This window comes from Micrasema longulum, unplaced genomic scaffold, assembly GCF_059751315.1.
Source record: "Micrasema longulum isolate JH-2025_06_02 unplaced genomic scaffold, ASM5975131v1 h1tg001591l, whole genome shotgun sequence".
Classification (NCBI taxonomy): Eukaryota; Metazoa; Arthropoda; class Insecta; order Trichoptera; family Brachycentridae; genus Micrasema; species Micrasema longulum.
In genome coordinates, this window is record NW_028278773.1 from 239,248 (window position 1) to 264,883 (window position 25,636).

At 35.7% G+C, this 25,636-nt stretch overlaps 1 protein-coding gene across 1 annotated transcript in view; it reads right to left on the minus strand.

Annotated features, from left to right (window-relative positions):
- Window positions 1-367: 367 nt before the first annotated feature.
- LOC148274763 (uncharacterized) overlaps window positions 368-25,636 on the minus strand; it is a 112,539-nt gene continuing 87,270 nt past the window's right edge. Inside the window, exons 2-4 of the mRNA XM_088236633.1 lie at window positions 12,553-12,713; window positions 2,631-2,913; window positions 368-883 (exon numbers count right to left, since the gene is read on the minus strand). Of these exons, the coding sequence (XP_088092759.1) occupies window positions 368-883; window positions 2,631-2,913; window positions 12,553-12,713 (960 nt within the window). The remainder of the gene's footprint in view (window positions 884-2,630; window positions 2,914-12,552; window positions 12,714-25,636) is intronic.

Consider the following 25,636-nt stretch of genomic DNA (forward strand, 5'->3'; position numbering starts at 1 on the left):
GTAGGTCAGAATATCCACCTTCGACCAACAAACTTTGACGAAACTAATGCTGCATCGTCTCTTGTCTTTAATTGATATACTAATATGCATCAGGCCACTAAATCTGCGAGAAGAATAGATCATAGAGTAAAGATAGTATTATGTCACAATATCTCAGAAAAACAATATAACTTTGCAGAACTAATGAACCGTGTTTGCTTAGCCAAAACAAATGCTGAATCGTCACCTCACGTTTAATCGAAGTAGAAAAGGCCATCAAACCTCATAATCTTCGAAATTAATAGGGTACACATTCGAAAGACCAAATTTAGAAAAATTAACGCTGCATCGTCCCTTGTCTTCAGTTGAAGTACAAGGGGGCATCGGGTCACAAAATCTTCGAAAAGAACAGGGCAGCCGGCGTAGGCGCCGGAGCCGGGAGCAACCTCGGACCGAGCATATAAGGAGGACTTGTCGGAGCCTGGGTTGGAAGACCGCTTGATCCAACGTGCAACTTCCTCGTGTGTTTCTTCAAGTCAAAGTTGCGGCAGAAGCCCTTGGCGCAGATGTGACAGGTGAACGGCTTTCTGTCGTTGTGGGTGTGCATGTGAAAAGTCAGGTTATAGATCTGGTGGAACGCTTTGTTGCAGACTGAACACTTGTACGCCTTTTCCCCGCTGTGCGTCAGCTTGTGGTTCTTGTAGTTGCCCTTCTGGTGGAAGCCCTTGCCGCAGTGCTCGCAGACGAAGGGTTTGACGCCGGCGTGGATCCTGGCGTGGGTGTTGAGGGTCGAGGAGCGGTTGAAGGCCTTGCCGCAGACGCCGCAGCGGTGCGGCTTCTCGGCCGTGTGGATGATCTTATGGCGGCAGAGGGTGGACGCTTGGCGGAACCCCTTACCGCAAACCTAGGGAAAGAAAGAAAAAGGATATTGTAGATATTATTTTTACAAACGTTTAGTTTATCGATTTTATTATTTTGTCAACTACTCGTATATACGGAAATTGATTTTTTAAACTGAATTTTATACAAGTAAATTAAAACAGTGTTTTTTGCCATTCGTGTCATTTCAATATGGATATTTATTTTATTTATTTATTTATTATGTATACGGCCTAAGCCAACTACAACAATTACATAAAGAAACTTAAATACAAGAAACTGAACAAAAAAACATAAAACTAAGTAGCAAAGACAAACAAGGGCAAAACAATAATTGTATAGAATGTATTCATAAAAACGAAAGACATATGACTTCGAGCAAAACCATGCCAATCCAACTTCATCCCACACTGTTTAGGCGCGAAGAGATCTACGAAAAGCCGGAAGATCTATCCCAAAGAATTCCAATAAATTGACTTATCCACACATTCTGGACATTGGGGCATAAAAACAAAAGTTGCTCTTAAAATATTGAATAAATATGTAGCAGATTTTGGCTTTTGGTGACATGGTTGGGAACATGAAAAGAAATTGTTTGCAACAGAGATGGAACGTCACTTATGGCATTAGGTATTTTGAAAATGTATATTAGGTCCATCTCAGTTCTACGTCTCTCCAATGAAGACACATTAAGATATTGCTCTGTTTCAAAATAGGAATAATTACCCCTTTGTAATCCGAGCAACCATGCCACTTTTCTTAGAAAACGGTGTTGAGGAAGAATAACAATATCCAACATGAGCCTTTTACCAAAATAACAGTAAATAGAGCAATGAAAGCAATAAAAGGAGTGAGGCAAGGCTGCGTCCTTGCACCGTTCTTATTCATCATACTGATGGATTTTATCTTATGCAAATCAATACCACCTGACCGAGGCATAAAAGTGAACTCCACCCTAAAGTTGTGCGACTTGGAGTATGCAGACGATGCAGTTATTTTAAGTCTATTGATAATTTGCAGGTAATTGTTGACAAACTGCAGCAAAACTCAACTCGTCTGAGTCTTAATATTAATACAAAAAAGACTCAGATTATGTGCAACAAATCCTGTCTTAGCCTTGATCAACCTCTCTATAATAATGGACGGAGGATTGAGAAAGTTGACAGCTTTATATGATTAGGAGTTCACATAACTGAGGATGGAAGCATGCACAAAGAGCCCGCAGCCTGCCTAGGAATTGCTGGAGCAACTTTTCATGATGCGTGTTGTCTGCAACTCTAATCTATACTCGGTCAACTCTTGTATAATGCCAGTTCTCCTATATGTGTGCGAATCTTGGCACTTTACTAAAGCTCAAAACACCAAACTTCTGAGTTTTGAGATCAAGTGCTTGAGAAGAATATTAGGGAAAAGGTGGATCGATTTTATAACTAACATTGAAGTCCGAGAACGGGCGCAGAAGCTTCCTGTAACGAGGTCCTGGCTTGGACATGTTCTGCGCATGCCTCAGGAGAACCTTAATCCAAGTTGCCTCTTTAAACCTGCGGGCTCACGCCATCCTGAAAGGCCGACAATGACGATCTTTCGACTTTATTCGGTGGAACTAAGGGGCGCTGGATTGACGTGGGAGGAGGCGAGAGTGCTGGCTGGCGACAAGTTCTTCTGGAGGCAACTAGTGATGTCCACATGCTCCACTTAGGAGCGGGCGTGGAAAAGACGGAAGAAGAAGAAGTCTCTAATTAGATTATGGATTCAGTAAGTGAGGGTGTTACCTTGCAGACGAACGGCCTGGCCCCCGTGTGCACGGGCATGTGCCGCGTCAGGTTGTAGTGCGCGTTGAACACCTTGCCACAGTCCGCGCACGCGAACGTCTTGTGGCGCGGCGGCGTGCGCGCGCGCGGCGGCGGCGGCGGCGCGCCGTACGTCCGGAACGCCGACGGCGACGGCGCCATCAGCCGCGCGATGGAGAACTTCAGCTCCGACACCTTGGTGGGCCGCGCGGGGCCCGCCGCCGCCGCCGCCGGCGCGGACGCCTGGAACGGCTGCATGCCAGACCTGGAAGAAGCGCGCGAGGCGTGTTTAGACAGCAATATTTCGAGTGTGTCCAAAAGGATATAAGATGGATGCATTTTAGTACCATTTAGTAAGAACTTTTAAAGGTACCAATACTATCATTTTTACAATGTATGTTACGTTATTTTCATACGCATATTTTAGCTATTCTTTTTACGTTTTAGCATATTTAACTGTAAACTTTCTTATTTATTTATTTATTATACGGCACAAGTGCCTTTTACAATATAAAATATACAAAATAATGAGTTAGTTAGATATACAAAAATTTAAAAACAATATTAGAACATTGGTATCAAAAGAAAAAGAAAAATAACAAGAAATATATACAGGGTGTTCTTTAAACCCTGTCACATCCGAAACCACGACGGTCAGTATGAGAAAGAAGACATATTGGCACATTAAAATATTTTTTAGAACGACTAAAATCTTAAAAAATAAAATATTTAAAAAAAACAAATGGTTGCTTACTTCTGCAGGAGAGAAGCGAGGGGGGCGCGGCCGCGCAGTTTAGACTCCTTCCTCACCTCTCCTCGTTTCTCCCCTGCAGAAGTGAGCAACATTTTTTTTCTATATTTTATTTTTTATGATTTCAGTCGTTCTAAAAAAAAAATTTAATGTACCAATATGTCTTCTTGCTCATACTGATCATCTTGGTTTCAGATGTGAGAGGGTTTAAAGAACATCCTGTATATACATGTATGTATGTCAGCATTCAATAGATTTAAAAAAAATAAAATGAATAAACACCAGATCATTGGCATAAGTAGCTTTTGCAAATAATTCGTTAATCGTTCCTATAGAACATCATAAATATTTATAAAGAGATGATTTGAATTCACAAAGACTCTAGTTAAAAATGTTGATATGAGAGGTACATTCGTTTCCTAGTTTGTGTATACGTGGTATTGGTAAGTGACAAAGATAGTTGGTTTGAGAAGGGTGACAATAATATAGACTATTTAGTCTAGTTCTACGTGTTGGTATATTAATATTTATTAAATCCAGGAGTTCGCAACAATCGAATTTAGAATTAATGTTTTTATATAAAAATATTATTAACATATTACAACAGAGATGAAGAACATTTAAGAGAAGGTAATATAGAAGTCCAGGCATCTAAAGGGCTTATGACCTGGTGAAGTGGCCACTTTACACACTGTGTAACATTCACCATTCTGCCTATATTTGAACATCTATATTCCTTCAATTCTTTCATCTGTTGATGTTTGTGAAGTTAAAGAGCTGAAACCTTTATTTATGCGGGTGAGATTCATCTAATTGAATTATTTCACCTACATACTAGGCAACGCCTGAAAAACAACGCCACTTAAACCAGCCATTGACAGGTCATAAGCCCTGTAGATGCCTGGACTTCTATATTACCTTCTCTTAAATTTTCTTCATCTCTGTTGTAATATGTTAAACTTAGTAACATAAGTAGAGAAATATAATACGTTGGCAGGCGTTGCCTAGTATGTAGGTGAAATAATTCAATTAGATGAATCTCACCCGCATAAATGAAGGTTTCAGCTCTTTAACTTCACAAACATCAACAGATGAAAGAATTGAAGGAATATAGATGTTCAAATATAGGCAGAATGGTGAATGTTACACAGTGTGTAAAGTGGCCACTTCACCAGGTCATAAGCCCTATAGATGCCTGGACTTCTATATTACCTTCTCTTAAATGTTCTTCATCTCTGTTGCAATATGTTAATATAAACAGCTCCCCGGGGAGTTGAATTCAGTCCTTGTATACAAAAATTTGGACAAACTCAAAATATTGTTAAAAATATTAGGTCAGTTATTTTCCTGAGATCCTCCAGAGTAGGTAAATTAAAAAAGTTTTACAAAGACATGCAGTTGATTTGTTCCATAGGAATATGCAGTTAGAAATTGTGAATTTTAAACATTTTCGTTGGACTCTTTCAACATTGTTTCTACGAATTTTGTAAAAAGGGGACCATATAGCAGGGGCGAACCGTGTATAGAAGCGATTATGCGCAACTTACCATTATATTTGACTAACTACAATAATGTTTTATTTTAACTTTATGTACAGAAAAATAAATAAATAATTAACATTTATTTAAAATGATTTCCACCGTTTGTATTTTTATCCTAATATAAATATAATTTTTAATAAAGCGCGCCCAGCGCCTGCGGTGAGCCAAGAAACTAGCCGATTATTCCAGCTTATTTTTTCACACAAATAAGTATACTATATTTTGAATGTATTAACCCCAGTGCGGGTTTTTTCTACTAGGTTAAACTGGCAGATAACACAAATTATTTGAAGATTCTTGATTTGGAAAACAGTATTTCAAACATTGTTTCTTAAGGGCTATTTTTCTTTGAGATGGTACTTTTGACATAAGACCAAAATTACTTTCATGCGTCATTTTGCAGGACATATAGCGCTCCACGCGGCCGTTTTTAGCACTATTAATTACTAGAACGATGCGGCCAGTTGACATTTCAATTGAATACCTCATATCGACTGAATTCATAATGGTATTTTTTATTTATTTTTAAAGAATTACATATTAAAGTAATGGATGACATATCACGAAGTTACATCGTTTGAGTCGATTTCATGGATGAGAGTCGTTGTAACACACAGAACCACAGAAAAATATCAATTTATAATATATATTACTTACATTATATTATGTACCTCCTATGTAGGTACAAATATATGATATTTTTTTATAGCTTACCTGTAAATGAAATCACAATTCGCATCTGATAAGCCCTGTAAATGCCTAGACTTCCATATTCTCTTTTCAATAATGTTTTCCCTCTCTGTTGCTATAGATTTATATTAAAAAAATATTTTTAAATGTCAAATGCTTTTTGAAGTATTTTCATGTTCGCAAACATGACCGTTCCACAGTACTTATCCATACAATAAAATCCCAGACGTATTGTTTTTAAGCTCCGTTCTAATATGGACTGAAATACCAGCGTAGGCATTATACTGACGCTCGTTTTATGATTTCACCCTCGACAAATAATTTAAAGTGTTGTGGGGTTGTTAGCGTCTCGGTCGAGTATAAACAGAGAATTTTAAACAATACGCAACCACCCTTGGGCTCGGGAGGCTTTGTTTCAATTTCGTTTTGTTTTTATCGAGCTTCGTAAGTGATCACTTGTGTTTCATTATACGCAAATAAATTATATAAAACTCAGTAAATATTTTCCATTATTGATGCCTTAAACCAAAATATGATTGTATCGGCCGGACGGCTGAATAATAATTATTTTTCAAGTGTTTTGAGTATCAACATATTACAGCCGAGATGAATAACGTTTTAGAGGAGTCTTGGACGTGCATAGTCGCTCAATAGAAATTGCGCAGAAAAATATAATTAAGATAATGTACAAAAAATATAGACTATTTCCTAGTAATGAACTATACGTAGAGAGTGGACTCGTTAGTTTTAGAAAATTATATTTATTTATGTGCCTGAAATACGAGGGCGGATTGATAATGAAGCTACCTAGCGCTAGATGGCAGCACAAACACAAACACAAAAAAGGTATATTTTTTCCAAATTGCGATCTGTCAAACGGCAGCTGTTAAAATGTCACCCAAATTCATCAATTAGTTATTTGTTGTAGTCGTTTGAAGTAAACAACTTTTGTGTTTCTTAAAAAATGGAAAAAAGATAATTTTGTGCAGTGATTAAAAACTTTTATTTAAAAGGAAAAACGGCGAAAGACACAAAAGAAAAGCTCGATAAACATTACGGTGAGTCTGCTCCGTCAGATTACTTGGTAAAATATTGGATTGCTGAATTTAAACGCGGCCGAACAAGCACTGCAACAATACCATCAACAGGAAGGCCAAAAGAGGTGGTTACTGAAGAAAATATCAAGAAAATCCTCGATATAGTGATGAATGATCGCTGAGTGAAGTTGCGTGAGATTGTTGAAATGGTAAACATCCTATATGAACGTGTGTTCGACATTTTGCATTTGAACAAAAACGAGTTCGAGAGACCACTTCACAGCAGTGTTTGGATATGATAAAGCGTAATCCTGTTGATTTTTAGCGTCGATTGATAAATGTTGATGAAACGTGGGTGCACCACTTTACACCCGAAACCAAAAATCAATCGTAACAATGGGTGCAAGCTGGTGGAAGTGCTCCGAAGAAGGCAAAGGCAGGGAAATCGGCTGGCAAGGTTATAGCCACTGTATTTTGGGATGCACTCGGAATATTGCTCATCGATTATCTTGAGAAAGGATCCACAATCTTAATAAAGTATTATCGTGCATTATAAATAAACCTGAAACCAAAAATCAATCGAAACAATGGGTAGAAGCTGGTGGAAGTGCTCCAAAGAAGGCAAAGGCAGTGAAATAGGCTGGGAAGGTTGTGGCCACTGTATTTTGGGATGCACTCGGAATATTGCTCATCGATTATCTTGAGAAAGGATCCACAATCACAGGAAAGTATTATCGTGCATTATTGGATCAATTGAATGATGCAATCAAGGAAAAACGACCACTTTTAAATAAGAAAAATGGGCTCTTTCTTCAAGACAACGCACCGGTTCACACAGCATTAGATACGATGCTAAAATCGCGTTAAATACACTTCGAATTGGTTGATCATCCACCTTTTATTCCAGATTTAACTCCTAGTGACTTTTTCCTGTTTCCAAACTTGAAAAAATGGCTCGTAGGAACAAGATTCAGCTCAAACGAAGAAGTGATTACCGAAACTAACGTGTATTTTGAGAGGTTCTTGAAATCGTATTATTCAGATTTATATCGTCTTACTAAATGTGTCGAAGTAAAAGGAGACTATGTTGAAAAATAAATGGTTTTTGACAAAAAAAAAAGTTTTTTTCCTACTTAGGTAGCTTCATTTTCAATCCGCCTTCGTATGTTTACATAAATATTTAATAATAATTTTACTATTAATTATTTAATAATCAGATTAGCAATAGATCCGATAGTGTACTGTCAGTTCCAGGATGCAGAACTAAGTTCGCACAGAGGCACTCCTTACATGTTGGTCCGAGATCCTTCAATCTTCTAACCAAGGAATTACAAAACATTAAATCACTGGCACAGTTTAAAGTAGGTTTGAGGTCTTGGATAAGCATAGAAGGAACAGATAGACACTATTTAAAAAAATAAAATAATAAAATGCACACTGCAAATAAATCCTGTTTTCGTAATATCAGCATATTTCAATTTATTTCAACAGAGAAGGAAAACATTTTTGAGACGGGAATATGGAAGTCTAGGTATTTACAAGGCTTATGACCTGTCGTTGGCTGGTTTAAGTGGCCACTTTACACACTGTGTAACATTCACCATTCTGCCCATGTTTGAACATCCACATTCCCTCGACTCTTCCAACTGTTGACTTTTCTGAAGTAAAAGAGCTGAAACCTTTATCACGTGGGAGATATTCATCCGGCTGCACCAAATCACCTACTAGGCAACGCTTGAAAACAATTCCATATTTCCTTCTCAAAAACGTTTTCCGTCTCCGTTGAAATAAATTTAAATATGAATAATTCCCTAGGGAGGAAATCCAGCCAGTCTGCAAGCATTTGGATATACTCAATCATTGTTGAATTAACTACCTGGTAAAAGAAGAAGTATCAAAATTGGAAAATTGTTTTCAGGCGTTGCCTAGTAGGTGATTTGGTTCAGCCGGATGAATCTTACCCACGTGATAAAGGTTTCAGCTCTTTTACTTCGCAAAAGTTAACCGATGAAAGGTTTTGAGGAAATGTGGATGTTTAAACATGGGCATAAATTGGTTATGTTTTTTATGAATATTTTTATTTTTTATTGTTTATTATGTTAAGTTTAATTAGGTTAATTGGATTAATTACGTTATTTTTTATTGTTATTATTATGTTAACTTTGTTAAATAGCTAATCTTAGGCATGTTTCACATTTTGTAAAATGTTTCCCTCGGCACGGGACACCCCAGTGAGGGAACATTATTCTGTATAAAAAAGAATACAAACAATGTAAAAGTATAAATAAATAAATTTAAAACGGTGTTTTCTCACCATAATATTTCAAAGTCCCCGGACTGGCACCTGAAGCGTAAGACTGATCATCTCACCTTCATGTAACAAAAATGATCAAGATACGCTGCGATTGGTGTACCAAAGCAGTGCCCTATGCACCAGTAGGTGTGGAAAGGGAATAATGATTATTGATTTGATTCGTTTAATCATCATTAAAGATGATTTTAAATTGCAAATTTAAAGTAGTAAAATTTTACTAAAACTTCCTCAATGTTGGATTAAAATTTAATTTAAATGTTTAAAATAGATAAAGAATTTATTGTAATGAATGAAAAAACACTTAGGTCAAAAAAAGTCCTGCTAAAATATAGGAATTTCCTAGCTAGTCAGGACCTGAAACAATGAAACTCTGTACATTATATAAAAGTAAAGAAAATAAATTATCTTATATTTGTTTTGTACATCATTTTGTGAAAAGAACCGAAATTATATTGCTATGGTATTTGTAACACTCAATATAGTGTAAAGTTTTTGCACATCAAGTTTTGTAAAATTTCCATTGAAAATAAACGTATAAATGGCATTTTTCAATAAAAATGATAAAAGCGCCATCTATGAATAATTAGTTTCATATTTTCGTTAAGAATCACCTTAAACGCACTTAACCCATTTTGCTCGCCAGTCAAAGAAAATCTGTCAATTCGCAAGTATAATAATTTAACTGGGAAAATCTTTATAACGCATTGCATTATCGAACAGGGCTGCCTGCCCCTGATTGGCCGGCTGCGCGAAGAGGGGAGAGCGCCGGCCAATGGGAGGAGAGATGAGTGACATGCGCGCGACGGGAGATGTCATTACTATCTCCTGTCAAAAGGAACGCTCGACAGTGGTGCAGCCGGGTCACACTTCGCGAATAAAGTAGGTAATCGGTTTCCGGTTTAGGGCTCCTTAACAAATAATTAATTTTACGTAAGAGCAAAAAAATAATAAAAACATATGGTAACAGAGATGAAGGACATTTTAGAGAAGGTAATATTTATATATTTATTTATAAATTTATTGCAATAAAATAATGTACATACTAAATAACAGGGAATCTATATAAAACCAATTAATGTAAAATGAAAACGGAGTGTTGTCTGTTTATGATAGTCTCCGTCTAACATGGCACAGCCTGTTCTAAGATGGAGATTTTCTATCTTTAGAGCATAAGTAGTCCTATACTAATAAAACAATAACATAAAAAAGAAAAACTAAAACTAGCTAATCAAACGTAAGAAATCAAATATAGAGATCTAGGCATCTACAGAACCTAATCTGGGCATCTACAGGATCTATATACTATGACCTGCTATTGACTGGTTTAAGTACACCCTGAGTAACATTCACCATTCTGCTCATATTTGAGCATCTACACTCCTTAAATTCTTTAATCTGTTGATGATTGTGCACTTAAGGAATGCAGATGCTCAAATATGGGCAGGATGGTGAATGTTATACATTTAAAAAAAAAGTTTTTTCTCATGTAAGAGGTCTCGGGTTCGATTCTCGGCATGGTTGAGATAACATTTTTATTTATTAAGGTGTTTTTACACTAGAATATTTCATAGACAGGAACCTAAAGCGTAAGACTGATCATCTTAACTTCATACAACAAAAACGATCAAGATACACTGCCCTATGCACCATTAAGTGCGGAAAAGGAAAACCGACGATGATGTTTTTTCTCAAGCCAGGGTGTTCTGTGCTTTAATTAATCACTGTAATTGGGCTTCCTAGCCTGTTATGGTGCAAAAAAAAAAATATTCAGCAATATTGTTATTGTTATCGTTATTGTTGAAGCGTAGGACTGATCGTTTGCCTTCATGTAACAGATGATAGAAATACGCTGCATTTGATTTACAATGAAGTGGTCCATACACCACTGGGTGCGAAAAGGGGAATGATGATCATAATAAATGTTCTGCAGTTTTTTTTAAATATAATTTATTTATTATTTTATTTTATTTATTTATTAATGCCACAAGTTCCTTTAACAATATAAAATATACTATTATAATCACTTCAGTTATCCAAAAAATAATATAATATTAAAACATGGGTATTAAAAGAAAAAGAAAAATAACAAAAAAAGTATATACATATCTATGTCAGCATACTAAAGATATAAAAAGTCGGTATAATATGAACCTTAAATGTGTTAACAGCAGATAGTCAGCATAAGTAGCTTTTGCAAATTAATCGTTAATCTTTACTACAGAACATCGTAAAATATTTATTAAGATATGATTTGAATCAGAGACTCGAGTTAAAAATATCGATATGAGAGGTACATTCATTTTCTAAAGCTCAATCACAAATAACTATAGACGTGCTTAAAAACATGCAATGCATTTGAGCAATTACAATAAAAATGCTTAAGTTATCGCAGTCATAAGTCAACGCGTGTGTAATCTCTAAGTCAACGCTCGAGTCAGTTTGTTTTTAGTTTTCCTCGTAAATAAATACAGTTCGTTGGCGAAAAATCGGCGTTTACTAAATATAAAAAATAATACAATATATTGCATTTGAAAAATAGTAAGGAGTATCCAATACAAAAAAGTGAAAAATTAAATAACAATTACTATGACGACTGCTTTTCTTAACATTTGGCTTGCTAACCGCCGGCTAAATGCAATGAATAGCACGATAAATAATAAATAAAAAAAATAGCATTTTGGAATATTTTCCATATTTACACCTGTGAAATTCAAATATGTGATTGCGCGGCAGGATTATACGTCGCGAAACGTAAATATTTTTCATTTAATATTAGGTGTTCACGGATGTTGCATTGTGATCGCGAATACGATAAACAACCATGGTGAGAATTTGTTATCACGTCGATCGTTATTTGTGACTGAGCTACTAGTCTGTGTATACGCGGTATAGGTGAGTGACAAAGATAGTTGGTTTGAGAAGGGTGACAATAATATAAAGTATTTTGTCTAGTTCTACGTGTTGGTATATTAATATTTATCAAATCCAGAAGTTCGCAACCATAGAATTCAGAATAATTCACAAACCGCATACGAGTATCAAACAGAAGGTGACTAAACTACTCATAAATGAATAGTTTTACGTTTTGACTCAGAAGTTTCTTTGTAGACGTCGCTCAGTCCGCAACTCCTGATTTGAATTCAACTATGCCGGGTTGTGTCCTTTTAAAGTGTAGAAATATTGCTATGATCTTTAAGAAACAGGATGGGATCACATTTCATGTGTAATTAGCAAATGAATTTGTAAGTAGCAAATACATTACTTAAAAATTAAATTATTTTTCCATCCGTCAGATTGTCGAAGAAAACTAACATGTATTCAAACATGATTCTACGCTCCTTCTGGATTTTTCTTAATTCTATGTTCACAACAATCGAATTTAGAATTAATGGTTTTATGTAAAAATGTTAATTCTGTTATTTAAAGACATGTAGTTTGTTTTTTGTATAAGAACATGCCATTTAAAATTAATTTTTTCCACCTTCAAAAACCTATTTTTAAATATTTGAATCTGGAAGAAATTTGAAGTAGGAACCTATGCACGTTCACACTATTCTGACAGTTCTGTCACCTTTCATTGTCCGTTCTTTCTTCTTGTCTGTGAGGGGCGCCCTTTAACTTCCCCTTGCCCCCACCGCGCCAACTCCGCCGCCGCAGCTCCGCCCCTTCAGAAGTCCTGACAGCTGTCACATGCACGCGACAGTTGAAGGTAGAACTCAATTGGTTTATGCTCTTGCGAAACAGGGTTACCATTTGCTACAACTCGCAGTTAAAAAAAACAGACTGAAAAATATTTTCGCTAATGCGGATAAAAAAATGTCATTTAGAACTATTAGGTACTAGCTTCTCCTACCCATGAAATACAGGTGAAGGGCCGTCCCGTATAAACTAAACTTAATATGCAACGAGTCACCAACGTCTTGGTATTGATGACTGCATATTTACCATATGAAGTCGAAGTATTGTTGCCACAGTATTGGTCGGCTGATTTTGATATTTTGGTATTTGATTTTTTTTCAATCTATTCCCTTTTGCATTGTGCCAACCCTGTTTGTAATAAGTGGGGCATTGTTGTTACCGTGATTTGAATGCATGTTATTCAACCAAGAATAATATTATGGTTTCCTGGCGGAGCGAGGGGCTAGAACTGGAAGAAGATAATATTGAGGAGTTTGCTGTACTAAACTTTGTTCCGATGCCTGCTCAGAAGAAAGGGCGGTATTTATTTCTTTAGTCATTCGTGACGCTGAAAAAGAAAAGTGGCTATCTGAAACCACCGTCATATTTAAGATATGACTGCTTACCAGTACAGTACACGGCAGTTAATAAATTACATCGGACTTAAGAAAGAGACTGCCGACTTTGTACGGCGTCTCTGACGCAAGAATTCGGTACCTGTATAAATGTATGATTGACAAAGACGACGCTCTGCAAAACCGAACTAAGCCGATTATTTTTTATTTGTTCCAATAGTGAGAGAGACCAATAACCGACACAATCTTTTTCAGGCAAACACCGGTCACATAACGGCGTCTCTGTCTTCCTTGTTATGAGTCTTATCTTCGGGCTCTCTTTGATACAGATTTATTGATGTATTGGCGTCACAATTACTCATTTATTTATTTTACACTTTAATTTTTTCAATTTTTGTTTATTCAGAAAAACAACAGCAACAAAAATATACACATCATTTAAAAAAAAACATAAAATAAAGCCAAATCAGTTATCTACACGAATACAATTATAAAAATCCAGTTCACTTAGATATTAATACATGTAGAAGTGCATGTGTGCGAGTTTTTGTGTGTGAGGATGCGTAGGTAGTGAGTGGAGTGTGGTTTTGGTAGGTATGCGAATATGTGTGTGAGTGTATATGGGTGTGAGGGTAGGTTTATGGACAGGGTAAGTGTGTGTTTGATATGAGTGAATAGAAACATCTTAAATTTATAGTGTAAAAATATTTTTATTTTATAAAGAAACAGATTTTTTTAAATATAATAGTTTTTTAATTCTTATTTTAAAAGTGGGTTTACTGCAGTTAAATATATCTATGCTATTGAAAAATACATTATAACTACGCGCCAAGCGAATCCGAGAAGAGTTTTGAGCCTAGTTAGTACGAAATGTAGGTACATGGAAAAGAGATAGATTCGTAGATTCGTCCATTTCGATAGATTCGAAGAGATAAATATACAATTTATAAACATATAAGGGCGGGCATATTGACTTAAGGCAATTTCTTCCTACCTACCAAAAGCGTTCAGTTCAACAACATTACATGCACATGGACATATTTTAACAGAATCTTTTATTTTGTATATTTTTTTTTTTAAATACTAAAAAAATTACACTATACTATGAAGAGCGGAGAGGAGAGGCGATAGGGTGGAAATAAGAAAAAGGAGAAAATAACAACTTAAATACAGTGACATTTTATTCTTGATTTAAATGTAAATAAAGAAGGGGCGTTTCTAATATTGGTGGGTAGATTATTCCACAATCGGGCAGCTACTATTGTGAAAGGGAAGGCAATAAATTAGATCGGTGAAGGGGTACTAAAAGGGTTTTCTCATTACTAAAGCGAAGAGGTAGTCTGCGTTGTGATAGAAGTTGGAAGAGCTCTCTCAGATAAACCGGCGAAGTGGGATTATTAAAAATATTGTAAAGAAGAGATAGAATGTAAATATTTATTCTATGCCTGATACTTAGCCAGTGTAGTTGCGTGCGGTATTTGGCTGTGGTCAAATTTGCGAAGATTAAAGACATAACGTGTACAAACATTCTGCAATCGTTCAAACTTATCAAGCAGTTCAGAATTAGCATCTGGGTAACAGACATCTGCCCGATCAAGTCAAATCACTTAATCAATCAATCACATTAGTTCTGTGCATAGCAAGAATAAATATTTTTTGTATTTAAATCCAGCATATTTATACGAATTTTACTTTCCAGAATAAGTAGCTCAATAAAAATAAAAAATATGAAAAAATCCCTATTCTTAGACATCAAAATGAATGAGAATCAAAATTCTTCGAAGTATCAATAAATAATTTAATAGCATCGATAAAAGTATTTTTATCTGACGTAAACACTTGAAAAATCAATGAATCGCAAAGATCGTAATAATATTATCGATTAATAATATCCTTTAAAAATAATTTTCAAGAGATCCTTATGATTTAGGCTGGGGACAGTGAATTTCTTCGTTTCTAAAACTTCTAAAGGATATCTAGCGACAATAAATATCATGACAAAAGTCCATAGGATACTCGCTTCAGTTGATTCCATGAATCGCATAAAGCTGCCTTTAGAAAAAGCACTTTGATTTGAAGATTTAAAATTTGTATTTAATCTAAATTTAACAATATTTTGAGTTGGTCCAAATTTTTTTAGCCAAGGACTGGATTCTCTTCCTCGAGGAGCTGTTAATATTAACATATTACAACAGAGATAAAGAACATTTTAGAGAAGGTAGTACAGAAGTCAAGGCATCTACGGGGCTTATGACCTGTCATTGGCTGGTGTGGTCACTTTACACACTGTGTAACATTCACCATTCCGTCCATATTTAAACATCTGTATTCCTTCGATTCTTTGATCTGATGACGTTTGTGAAGAAGAGCTGAAACCTTAATTTATGCAGGTGAAATTCATCTAATTAAATTATTTCAGAACGGATGAAAGAATTAAAGGAATATAGATGTTCAAATATGGACAGAATGGTGAATGTTACACAGTGTGTAAAGTGGCCAAATAAACTAGCCAATGACAGGTCATAAGCCCTGTAGATATCTAGACTTCTATATTACCTTCTCTTAAATGTTCTTAATCTCTGTTGTAATATGTTAATATTAACAGCTCCCTAGGGAGTTGAATCTAGTCCATGTCTACAAAAATTTGGACAAACTCAAAATATTGTTGTCAAATATGATAAGTTTTGGGGTGCGGAAAATGGGAAAGCGAAACGTCGATTTTGTTTGAAAACAATGTTAAAATACCCATTTCTTTCTTACTTTCTTCTATCTGTTGACTCTTTGAAGTAAAAGAAATGACAGGTCATAAGCCCTGTAAATGCCTGGACTTCCATATTTCATCCTCAAAAATATGTTCGTTCTCTGTTGCATCAAATTTCAATCCTAATATCCACCCGTCCTACAAACATTTAGAGATACTCTCGGCTTTACAGATATTTAAAACTCGCTGAAAATGCACCCAAAATTTGGTAAATCATATTTTTTCCTAAGTAAGATTCAAACATCCTTTTGTAATGATATTGTTGATAGAAAGTTTTGACATTGTGTTATTTTCTGTTCGCTGATCTGAAACGTCGGGGTGAGTGGGGCGAGGGAGGGGTAGTCACAAAGGAAGGGGAGTAGGTGCCCAAGCAGAAGTAACAAATCCGGAATAAATGTCAACACAATTACATAAGCTCTACCCAGACGTGTTACGCGGACCTCAAAGGAAGCGAAATTCGACAATGATTAAGGGTTGACATATTTTGCAACAGATATAGTAAAATGGGTGAATACAGGGAAATATCTATATTTCATTACATTTTAAAAGTAATAAGGGTCCGTCCAGTAAAAATATGTTTTTTGCTACTTATTCATCATTTCATTTCCCTTTCCGAACCTAATGGTGCGTAGGGCACTGCATTGGTACACCAATCGCAGTGTATCTTGATCATTTTTGTTACATGAAGCCAGGACGATCAGTCTTACGCTTCAGGTACCAGTCTAGGGATTTATTTATTTATTTTATTATATTTGGGAAATCAACAGTTCTACATACATATTTATTGTAAGCAGACAGATATAGTGTATATACTCAGAACTAATAACAGATTTCCACAAAGTATACAAAGTTAGTAAAGAAAATATATTACATATTAAATAAATACATATAAGTTTATACATATAAAAATGTTATTTTCATGTACTCGTAAATATTTTAGTATTCTGGTGTGAAAACACCCTTTTAAATAAATATTTTAGATTAACCAACCCGAGTCGGGAATCGAACCCGAGACCTCTCGCATGGTGCGCAAACCCGCTGACCATTACGCCACGAGGCACCACGAAAAAATTTTTGCTACTTATTAGCAGCATAAAAAATATTTTTAAATTTGTAATTTTGAATTCTTGCAAAAACGGTCATTGCATTGTCTACGTTCCTAATACGTCACGATTCATGTTCATTTTCAACTTTGTTCCAAACCATTCAAATTTTTATGGCACATCGTTACGAATCTTGACGTCACAGCTATCAATGTCAAACATGTCGCGTTTTTCAAGTGACAATTTTTAAAATGTTTTAAAAAAAAGTTATATCATCATCATCATCAACATTCCCTTTCCACATCTAATAGTGCGTAGGGCACTGCATTGGTAAGGTGATCAGTCTTACGCTTTAGATGCCAGACCAGGAACAATGAAATATTGCTGTTTAAACAACCTTCAATTTAGTTTTTTAATAATTAATTAATAACAACAAGATAATACCTATACTGTATTATATTGTGGGTTACGGTAACACGTATTTACCCGTTGTAGAATAGTCCTGACGAAGAGACAAGTAAGTAAATCGAGTTTAATCGAAATCAGTTTTGTTATTTAATTTAAATTTGTTACAATAGAGAGGGAAAACATATTTGAGAAAAAAATATGGAAGTCTTGGCATTTACGGGGCTTATGACCTGTCATTGGCCGGTTTAAGTGGCCACTTTATACACTGCGTACCATTCGCCATTCTGCCTATGTTTAAACATCCACGTTTCCTCAACTATTCCATCTGTTGACTTTTTTGAAGTAAAAGAGCTGAAACCTTTATCATGTGGGTGAGATTCATCCGGCTGAACCAATTCACCTTCTAAGCAACGCCTGAAAACAATTTTTCAATTTTCATACTTCTTCTTTTACCACGTAGTTGATTCAACAATGTTTTGAGTATGTCCAAACGCTTGCAGACTGACTGGTTTTCATCCCTAGGAAGTTATTCATATTTGATTTATTGCAACAGAGAGGGAAAACATTTTCGAGAAGGGAATATGGAAGTCTAGGGATTTACAGGGGTTATGACTTGTCGTTGGCTGGTTTATTTATTTATTTATTTTATTTACTTATTTATTCATTCAAAATTACACTAGTTTAAATATTAATAATATTATCATTAAGGCTTTTAAAGATATGCCCTTGTCAAACCGTAATAATTAACAATAAAAATACATAGTAAAGTGGCCACTTTACACACGGCGTAACATTCACCATTCTGCTTATGTTTGAACATCCACATTTCCACAACTATTCCACCTAAATTCAAATATAAATAACTCGCTAGGGAGGAAATCTAGCCAGTCTGCAAGCATTTGGACATGTTCAGAACACTGTTATTATTTAATTGTTTTCATTATTTGTGTTTAAATTTCGCATTTGGAACGGCGTTTCCGGCCGGAAATGGCGGATCGAGTTCTTCCCGCCAAAACACGCGACAAAAGAACAGCACGGAACACTCGAATAAAAAGGGAATAAGTGCGGGACGGAGCTATACAGCGGCTGGGAGTGCGACAGAGAGGGAGCAGTACTGAAGGTAGTAATTACTGAGATTTGTAAAGAAATCGCTGTCAATTACACAGTAATGTCAAACTTTTGCCGTGTTCGGATTTTGAATTATAACCTCTTCACGCCGTACGCCTTAAATTAATAATAATGATTAATTTTTATGTAAATTTATTTCAACAGAGAGGGAAAACATTTTTGAGAAGGGAATATGGAAGTCTAGGCATTTACAGCCAATGACAGGTCATAAGACTCTCTGTTGAAATAAATTTAAATTTGAATAACTCCCTAGGGAGGAAATCCACCCAGTCTGCAAGCATTTGGAAATACTCAAAAATTGTTGAATTAACTACCTGGTAAAAGAAGAAGTATCAAAATTGGAAAATTGTTTTCAGGCGTTGCCTAGTAGGCGATTTGGTTCAGCCGGATGAATCTCACCCACGTGATAAAGGTGTAAAGTGGCCACTTAAACCACCCAATGACAGGTCATAAGCCCAGTAAATGCCTAGACTTCCATATTCCCTTCTCAAAAATGTTTTCCCTCTCTGCTGAAATAAATTTCAATATGAATAACTCCCTACGGAGGAAATTCAGCCAGTCTGCAAGCGTTTGGACATACTTAAACATTGAAATGTAGCAATAAACACAAAATGTAGAAATATATTGGCAATATGAAAATCAATTTTAAAAATCCAATGTTAATCTAATTATACATCTTTATATACATATATATATATAATTCTTCTGAACGTGTAATGTCACTGAACTTCTCCTTATCGTCATAACCGATTTACGTGCGGTTTTTAGCGAAATGTAGATCTTTGCGCTGCGCGTGTTCGTAGATATTAAAAATTTCAAACGAATATGTTGAAAAAAAGTTAGTTAGTTAAGAATTAAATATTTGAAACATAATTATTTTATGTTTTAGAAATCAATCATAAACAAGTACCTAGGTACTTATCAATTAAAAGTCTTTTCCGAGCTAATAGCAGGCAAGCCAACGTTCGAGCAGGACAGCGTCTGTCGGGTCCACCAGTAACATATAAGAAAAGAGTTTTTATAATTGTATGTGTTCGATGTTTGTGTACATGTATGTGAATGTGTGTGTATAGTATGTGAGTGCGTAATTAAAAACATAATTGATAAACGTGTATTTATGAAAAAGAGGATAATTGATAAACGTGAAAACACGGGACCGGGACACAACGCGTAGTTATATAATCACGTGTTTACACGGCTCCGGGATACAAAGTGTTAATAGATTGTTGGCTGCTCAATCCACTAGCTCACATTGGCAGTTTTGGAGAAAATAATTTGATTGTCCGCTATCATAAAATACATTTAAATTGCAAAAGATGAATTCTGTTTATACGAATTCTCCACAATTGTTTTTTCAAAGTTTTTCGCAAATATCTTCAGTGGACATTTCTTAGTTTGCTTCCAATACCGTCAAGTAGGTACTGAATATTTTTTAACTCCGGGTTTGAATAAGTTGGCGTTCGAAATATGAAACCCGCGGCGCGTGCGCAAATCCATATGTGTTTTCTTTTTTTCTTAATTCAAGTGGCTGTCAAATGCGTAAATTGCGCGGCACTATAATAAAAGGCGTCACCCATTGTTTGGGCCCATTGTGAAGGGAAGTCAGCTGCTACTGCTTTTGTTGTTCATTTGTGAAGAGATTTTCATAACTGGACTCCAATTGCGCTCTTAACGGCCAAATTATTTTATTTGAGATTTAATGACTCGCACCTAGAGCACTATTTCACGAATTTCCACCACACTTATTTGCTCGATAAGTTAGAACGATTGCTGAATGAACCTTTCCGAAATTTCTAGATGTAGGTTCTGCAGTGTAGACGAAGAAACACAAATATCTGATCTGTCTTTCTTCTTCAAAATTTTAATCAAAATTCAAATCAAAATTTTAATCTCTTGGAGCGTATTTCAATCAATTGTCTTGTAAAGTCAACACGACAAGTTCATTTTTTTTATGATTCATTGCCCAAAAAAAATTATGTTCAAAACTCGTTTATTTATCGTAGCTGCTCCAAATTTAATTTACTTTGTCCCCATTTAGATATTTTTAATTCAAAATTTTGTGACTTCAAAAAAAAACTTTTTGAAACACTGTAAAATGAAACATTTGTCAGTGTGTAATAAGTTTATGTTCCTTTAATTATGTTTATTTTATTATAATATCAAAATTTTGAATTGGTCAACTATATTATGAAAATCCCTCTATTCACTCCTCCACTCTATTTCCTCATCCTTCTTACGAGCTCTTTTTTTCTCATGTCTTATAAGACATATAATATATTATTTTTCTCTTTTCTTTGTAACTGTGATTAATGTCGGTCAAGTTATTACATTAAGCAATTTCATCGATAACACATACTGATCCCTTTAATATATTCCTGCGCTCTGCTAAGTATCCATGGTATGGAAGGGGATACAGATTTGGCTTATAAAACGCGATAAGTCCATATCTTCCACTTGCTGATGTAAGATAGAGCAGAATTTATACAAGATGCGGTCGTTAGAATATTATCTCATCAACTCTTTTTGGTCTTCATAATATGTCACACATAAAGAAAGGCTCGAGAAAATTCAATGGACATTCCTTAGGCATTTATTTATTTATTTATTGTGGATAACTTATATAGCGCCATTTTCGTAATAAAATACCTCAAGGGCGCTTTACATTATGATTCTATTGTTAAGTTAATTTAATTGAAGCTTTTAAATTTGTAATTTAATTAAAATAATTTATTTTGTTGTCACGTGCTACGGATTTATTCAAATGATTTAGAGAACAAGTGGGTTTTAAGTTTTTTCCGAAACATCACTTCACTTTCACAGCCTCGCACCTCTGCTGGGAGAGCATTCCATGCCATAGGGCCTGCGACCGCAAATGCGCGCTCACCAAATTTAGTGCGCTGTTTGCGTAGAGGTATAATAACTTTTCCTTTCGACGTGGATGTAGCTGATCTAAGCGTAAGACGTCTGTCAGCTAGTTCATCTGGAATGCATAGTTCCCTTAGATATTCCGGAGCCGAGTTGTGCAGTGACTTATACATAAGCCAACAGAGTTTGTATTCGACCCTCTGTGGAAATCGTAGCCAGTGTAGTTCCCGAAGTAGTGGAGTGAAATGACTGAACTTAGAGATTCCGAAAATAAGTCTCGCTGCGGCATTCAATACAGATTGTAGGCGAGTCATTTTGTTCATTGGTAGACCTGCATAGATACCATTACAATAATCGACTCTAGACACTACAAACGCATTTATTAATTGACGGGCGGCATCAACCGGCAAATTTTTGCGTATGCATTTAATTTGTCTCAGCTGGTAGAAGCATGAACTTATCGTTCTACTTATTTGAGCGTCAAGAGATATGTCAGAATTGAGTAAAACTCCCAGTAGTTTAACGGTGGGTAAAACGGCACTCCCTACATTGGGTAGAGCCGTATCCTGGATCAAATTCTGTCGTCTGGCTGAAGCCACCCACAGTTGTTCAGTTTTTGATGGGTTTAATGTTAGTCTGTTTTCAGCCATCCAGTTTCCTATTTTCTTGATGCATCCATCAATTAAATTGACAAGCACACTTCTCTCGCCTGGTTTGCAATAAAAATAAATCTGCGTATCATCTGCATAGCAGTGCGACCACAATCCACATTCTTTGATAATGTTCTCTATATCTTTAGTGTAAAGGAGATAGAGAAGTGGTCCGAGTACTGACCCTTGAGGCACTCCTGTAGACACTCGAAAGTTGGTTGAGCTTTTACCCTGGAACACGACTGCATATTCTCTTTTATTAAGATATGAACTGAACCACATATGTGCCTGATCACGGATACCATAAGTTTTCTCCAGACGTTCAAGCAAAATATTATGGTCTACAGTATCAAATGCAGCGCTCATGTCCAGAAGAGCCATCAACACCAGATTACCAGAGTTCACCGACGTTATAATGTCAGACAGTACTCTTATCACTCCCGTCTCCGTGGAATGAAAACGTCGGTATGCCGATTGCCTTACCGAAAGTAAAGAATTCCGCTCGATATAGTTAACGAGCCTGTGAGAAACTATTTTTTCTAGTATTTTTGATACGATGGGAAGATTTGAAATAGGGCGAAAACTGGAAAGATCTTCCACATCTAGTTGAGAATTTTTTAAAAGTGGAGTTACATTTGCTTTTTTATGGCTCTCGGAACAATGCTGCGCTCCATGGATGTATTAAATAAATCTGTTAAAAATGGAGCTAATACGTTAATGCATTTTTTCAAAAGCCATGTTGGCATCGGATCTAATATACATTGTTTGTTGGGTAATGCCGCAACAATCCAGGCATCTTAACTGGAGATGCAGGAATACCGATCTCAATTATATGTCTTCCTGCGAAAAGCACCACTCGCTTACTTTAGAAGATCGCCGACTACTATTAGACATGGGGGTGCTTCATGACATACTCAGTGGACGCCTTGATAGTCCGGCTCTTATGTCAGAGTTATCATTAAATGTCCCCGGCTACCGCACCCGTCACACGCCGAGCTCTCTATTTCATGTGCCAGCAGTTCGTATGAACTATACCCAGAACTCTCCACTTATACGTTTTGCTCGTGAATATAATTTGATTTTTCCCCTTATTGATCCATTTGATTGTAAAAAAATAACATTTAAAATGCGCGTCTTAAATTATACTCAATAATAAAGTCTTTTTTTATCTTATTTTATTTTATTTCAATTCTAATTCTTAATATTTTATATATACATATTTATATTTTCGACGCTTGTGCAATGATATTTACACACATGTCCACCCTCATTCCAATATAACACCCACTCATCCACCCTCTCACACACGTTCACTCACACAAACACGCTAGTATGTTAACATACTACAACAGAGATGAAGAACATTTAAGAGAAGGTAATATAGAAGTCTAGGCTTCTACAGGGCTTATGACCTGTCAATGGCTGGTTTAAGTGGCCACTTTACACACTATCACCACAAATCACCACAAATATAGGATCAGAAACACAAAAAAATATTCAAAAAAACATATATATGGCACATCAATATGGTAAATAGTAAACTCAAACATTCGTAAAATCATCAAGGAGTTTCCCAGTAAGGAAAAACCAGTCCTTATCTTTTCTCTTGAAAATAGTTTTTGTCCTTGGGAGCTTAATACGCTCTTCCAAAATATTGAACACTCTCGGTGCGATAAATAAGAGATGTCTCTGAGCAAAAGTCGTACGAGTTTATGGTATGACATAATTCGTGCTCTGGGAAAACCTCGTACGGACATTTTGCTGAGACCTCTCCTCATTGCTCGACCAGAAGTGTGTAAGTGCTTCTTTTAGGTACAGTTGTCTCATATCCAGCACCTTCATTTATTGGAACAACCGTTCTTTACAATAATTTTAATAAATTTAACAAAATTGGCAAATCAGAACTCCTAAGCTTTTATGTTCCCTGTTTTGAAAAACAAACCCCTTAAAATTGTTTTTAGAATATGTGATTCCGAAAACATGGGATTGTAGTATTTATTATTGTTTTGTATCCACAAATGTCGAAATTCCCAACCAATATCTTTGTGCGCCGTTTCCTGAATCCTGTAAATCGGATTATTAGTCCTGCGAAGGCTCATTAGCTGTAGACATCGGGACGAACAGCTCGAGGGTGAGTCGCGAGGTCGCTATTAGGGGTTGAATTAAAGGACCCCATATGAATCAAACTGTATTTATTTACGTGTAAGCTTGTCGAAATTATGTTTGTGAAAATAATCTCCAAATAAGTACAGAGGTGCCGAATTATTGTTTTGGATAAATCTATACAGTGGATCAAAGTTGTCAGTTGACCAAAAACAAGTATGAGTTGAAACTTTATTTTAATATTATTTATGTTACAATATTTTGAGTTAATCCAAATTCTTGTAGACAGAAGACTGGATTTTACGCCCTAGGGAGTCATAATGGCTTTATCCCACTGAGTTCCTCCAGGGTATGCTCGGTTACAGCAGTTGGAAGACCAGAAGGAATGTGTATTTAACTACGCACTGCTTTCGATTGTTGCGCGGTATTATTGACAACCCTGAAATGATGCGGAGCATTAGCTATTATGTTCCGCATAATTACCTTAGACAGCGTCAGCATAGACTGTTTCACATACCAATATACAGGACCAAGCTGCCAATGGTTATGCCTGTTGGAAGGGCTATCTCTATGCTGAACAGTATTACTTTGGACATTGACATTTTTGACGTCTCTGGGGGAGTTTTTCGTTACAAGATTCTCTTACTTTTTTAACATATTATTCTCTGGATATTTATTTATTTATTAATTTACACGCCCTACGGGCTTTTACATATATAGGTATATGGGTACTTGGGTACATAGAAAAATATTTAATAAATTTACATATGAAAACATACACTCATACATACACATGCAAATGCATACATACACACACACATATACATACATGCATGTACATATATATATATATACATACACATACATGCACATACATATACATGCACATAAGTTTATACATTATTATAGAGATACGTGAGAAAAAAAAAAAGTAAATAAAGAACAATATTAAGAATTTGTTAACAAATTAATGTATACTTATGTGTTATTTTTATATACACCTAGTTTTACCTTATTATTTTAATTATTTATATATGTATGAATTAAGATATTCCATTTTGTAATGTACATATATATGAATAAATAAAATTGAATTGATTTAAAAACCGTATTTTGTCGACGGTAAGACGCATCGGACCATAAGTCTTCATCATCTCGATTCCCTTTCCGAACCTGATTGTGCATAGGGCACTGCATTGGTACACCAATTGCAGCGTATATTGATCGTCTTTGTTACATGAAGGTAAGATGATCAGTTTTACGCTTCAGGTACCAGTCGAGGGAGTATGAAATATTCTAGCGTAAAGAAACAGGATGGAATCACATAACATGTGTAAGTAGCAAATTCACAAAGCACACTAGGTACTTGAGAGTTGAAATATTTTGCCATCTGTCAGATTGTCAAAGAAAACAAAATGGACATTTTGTTAGTGTTGCCAGGGTA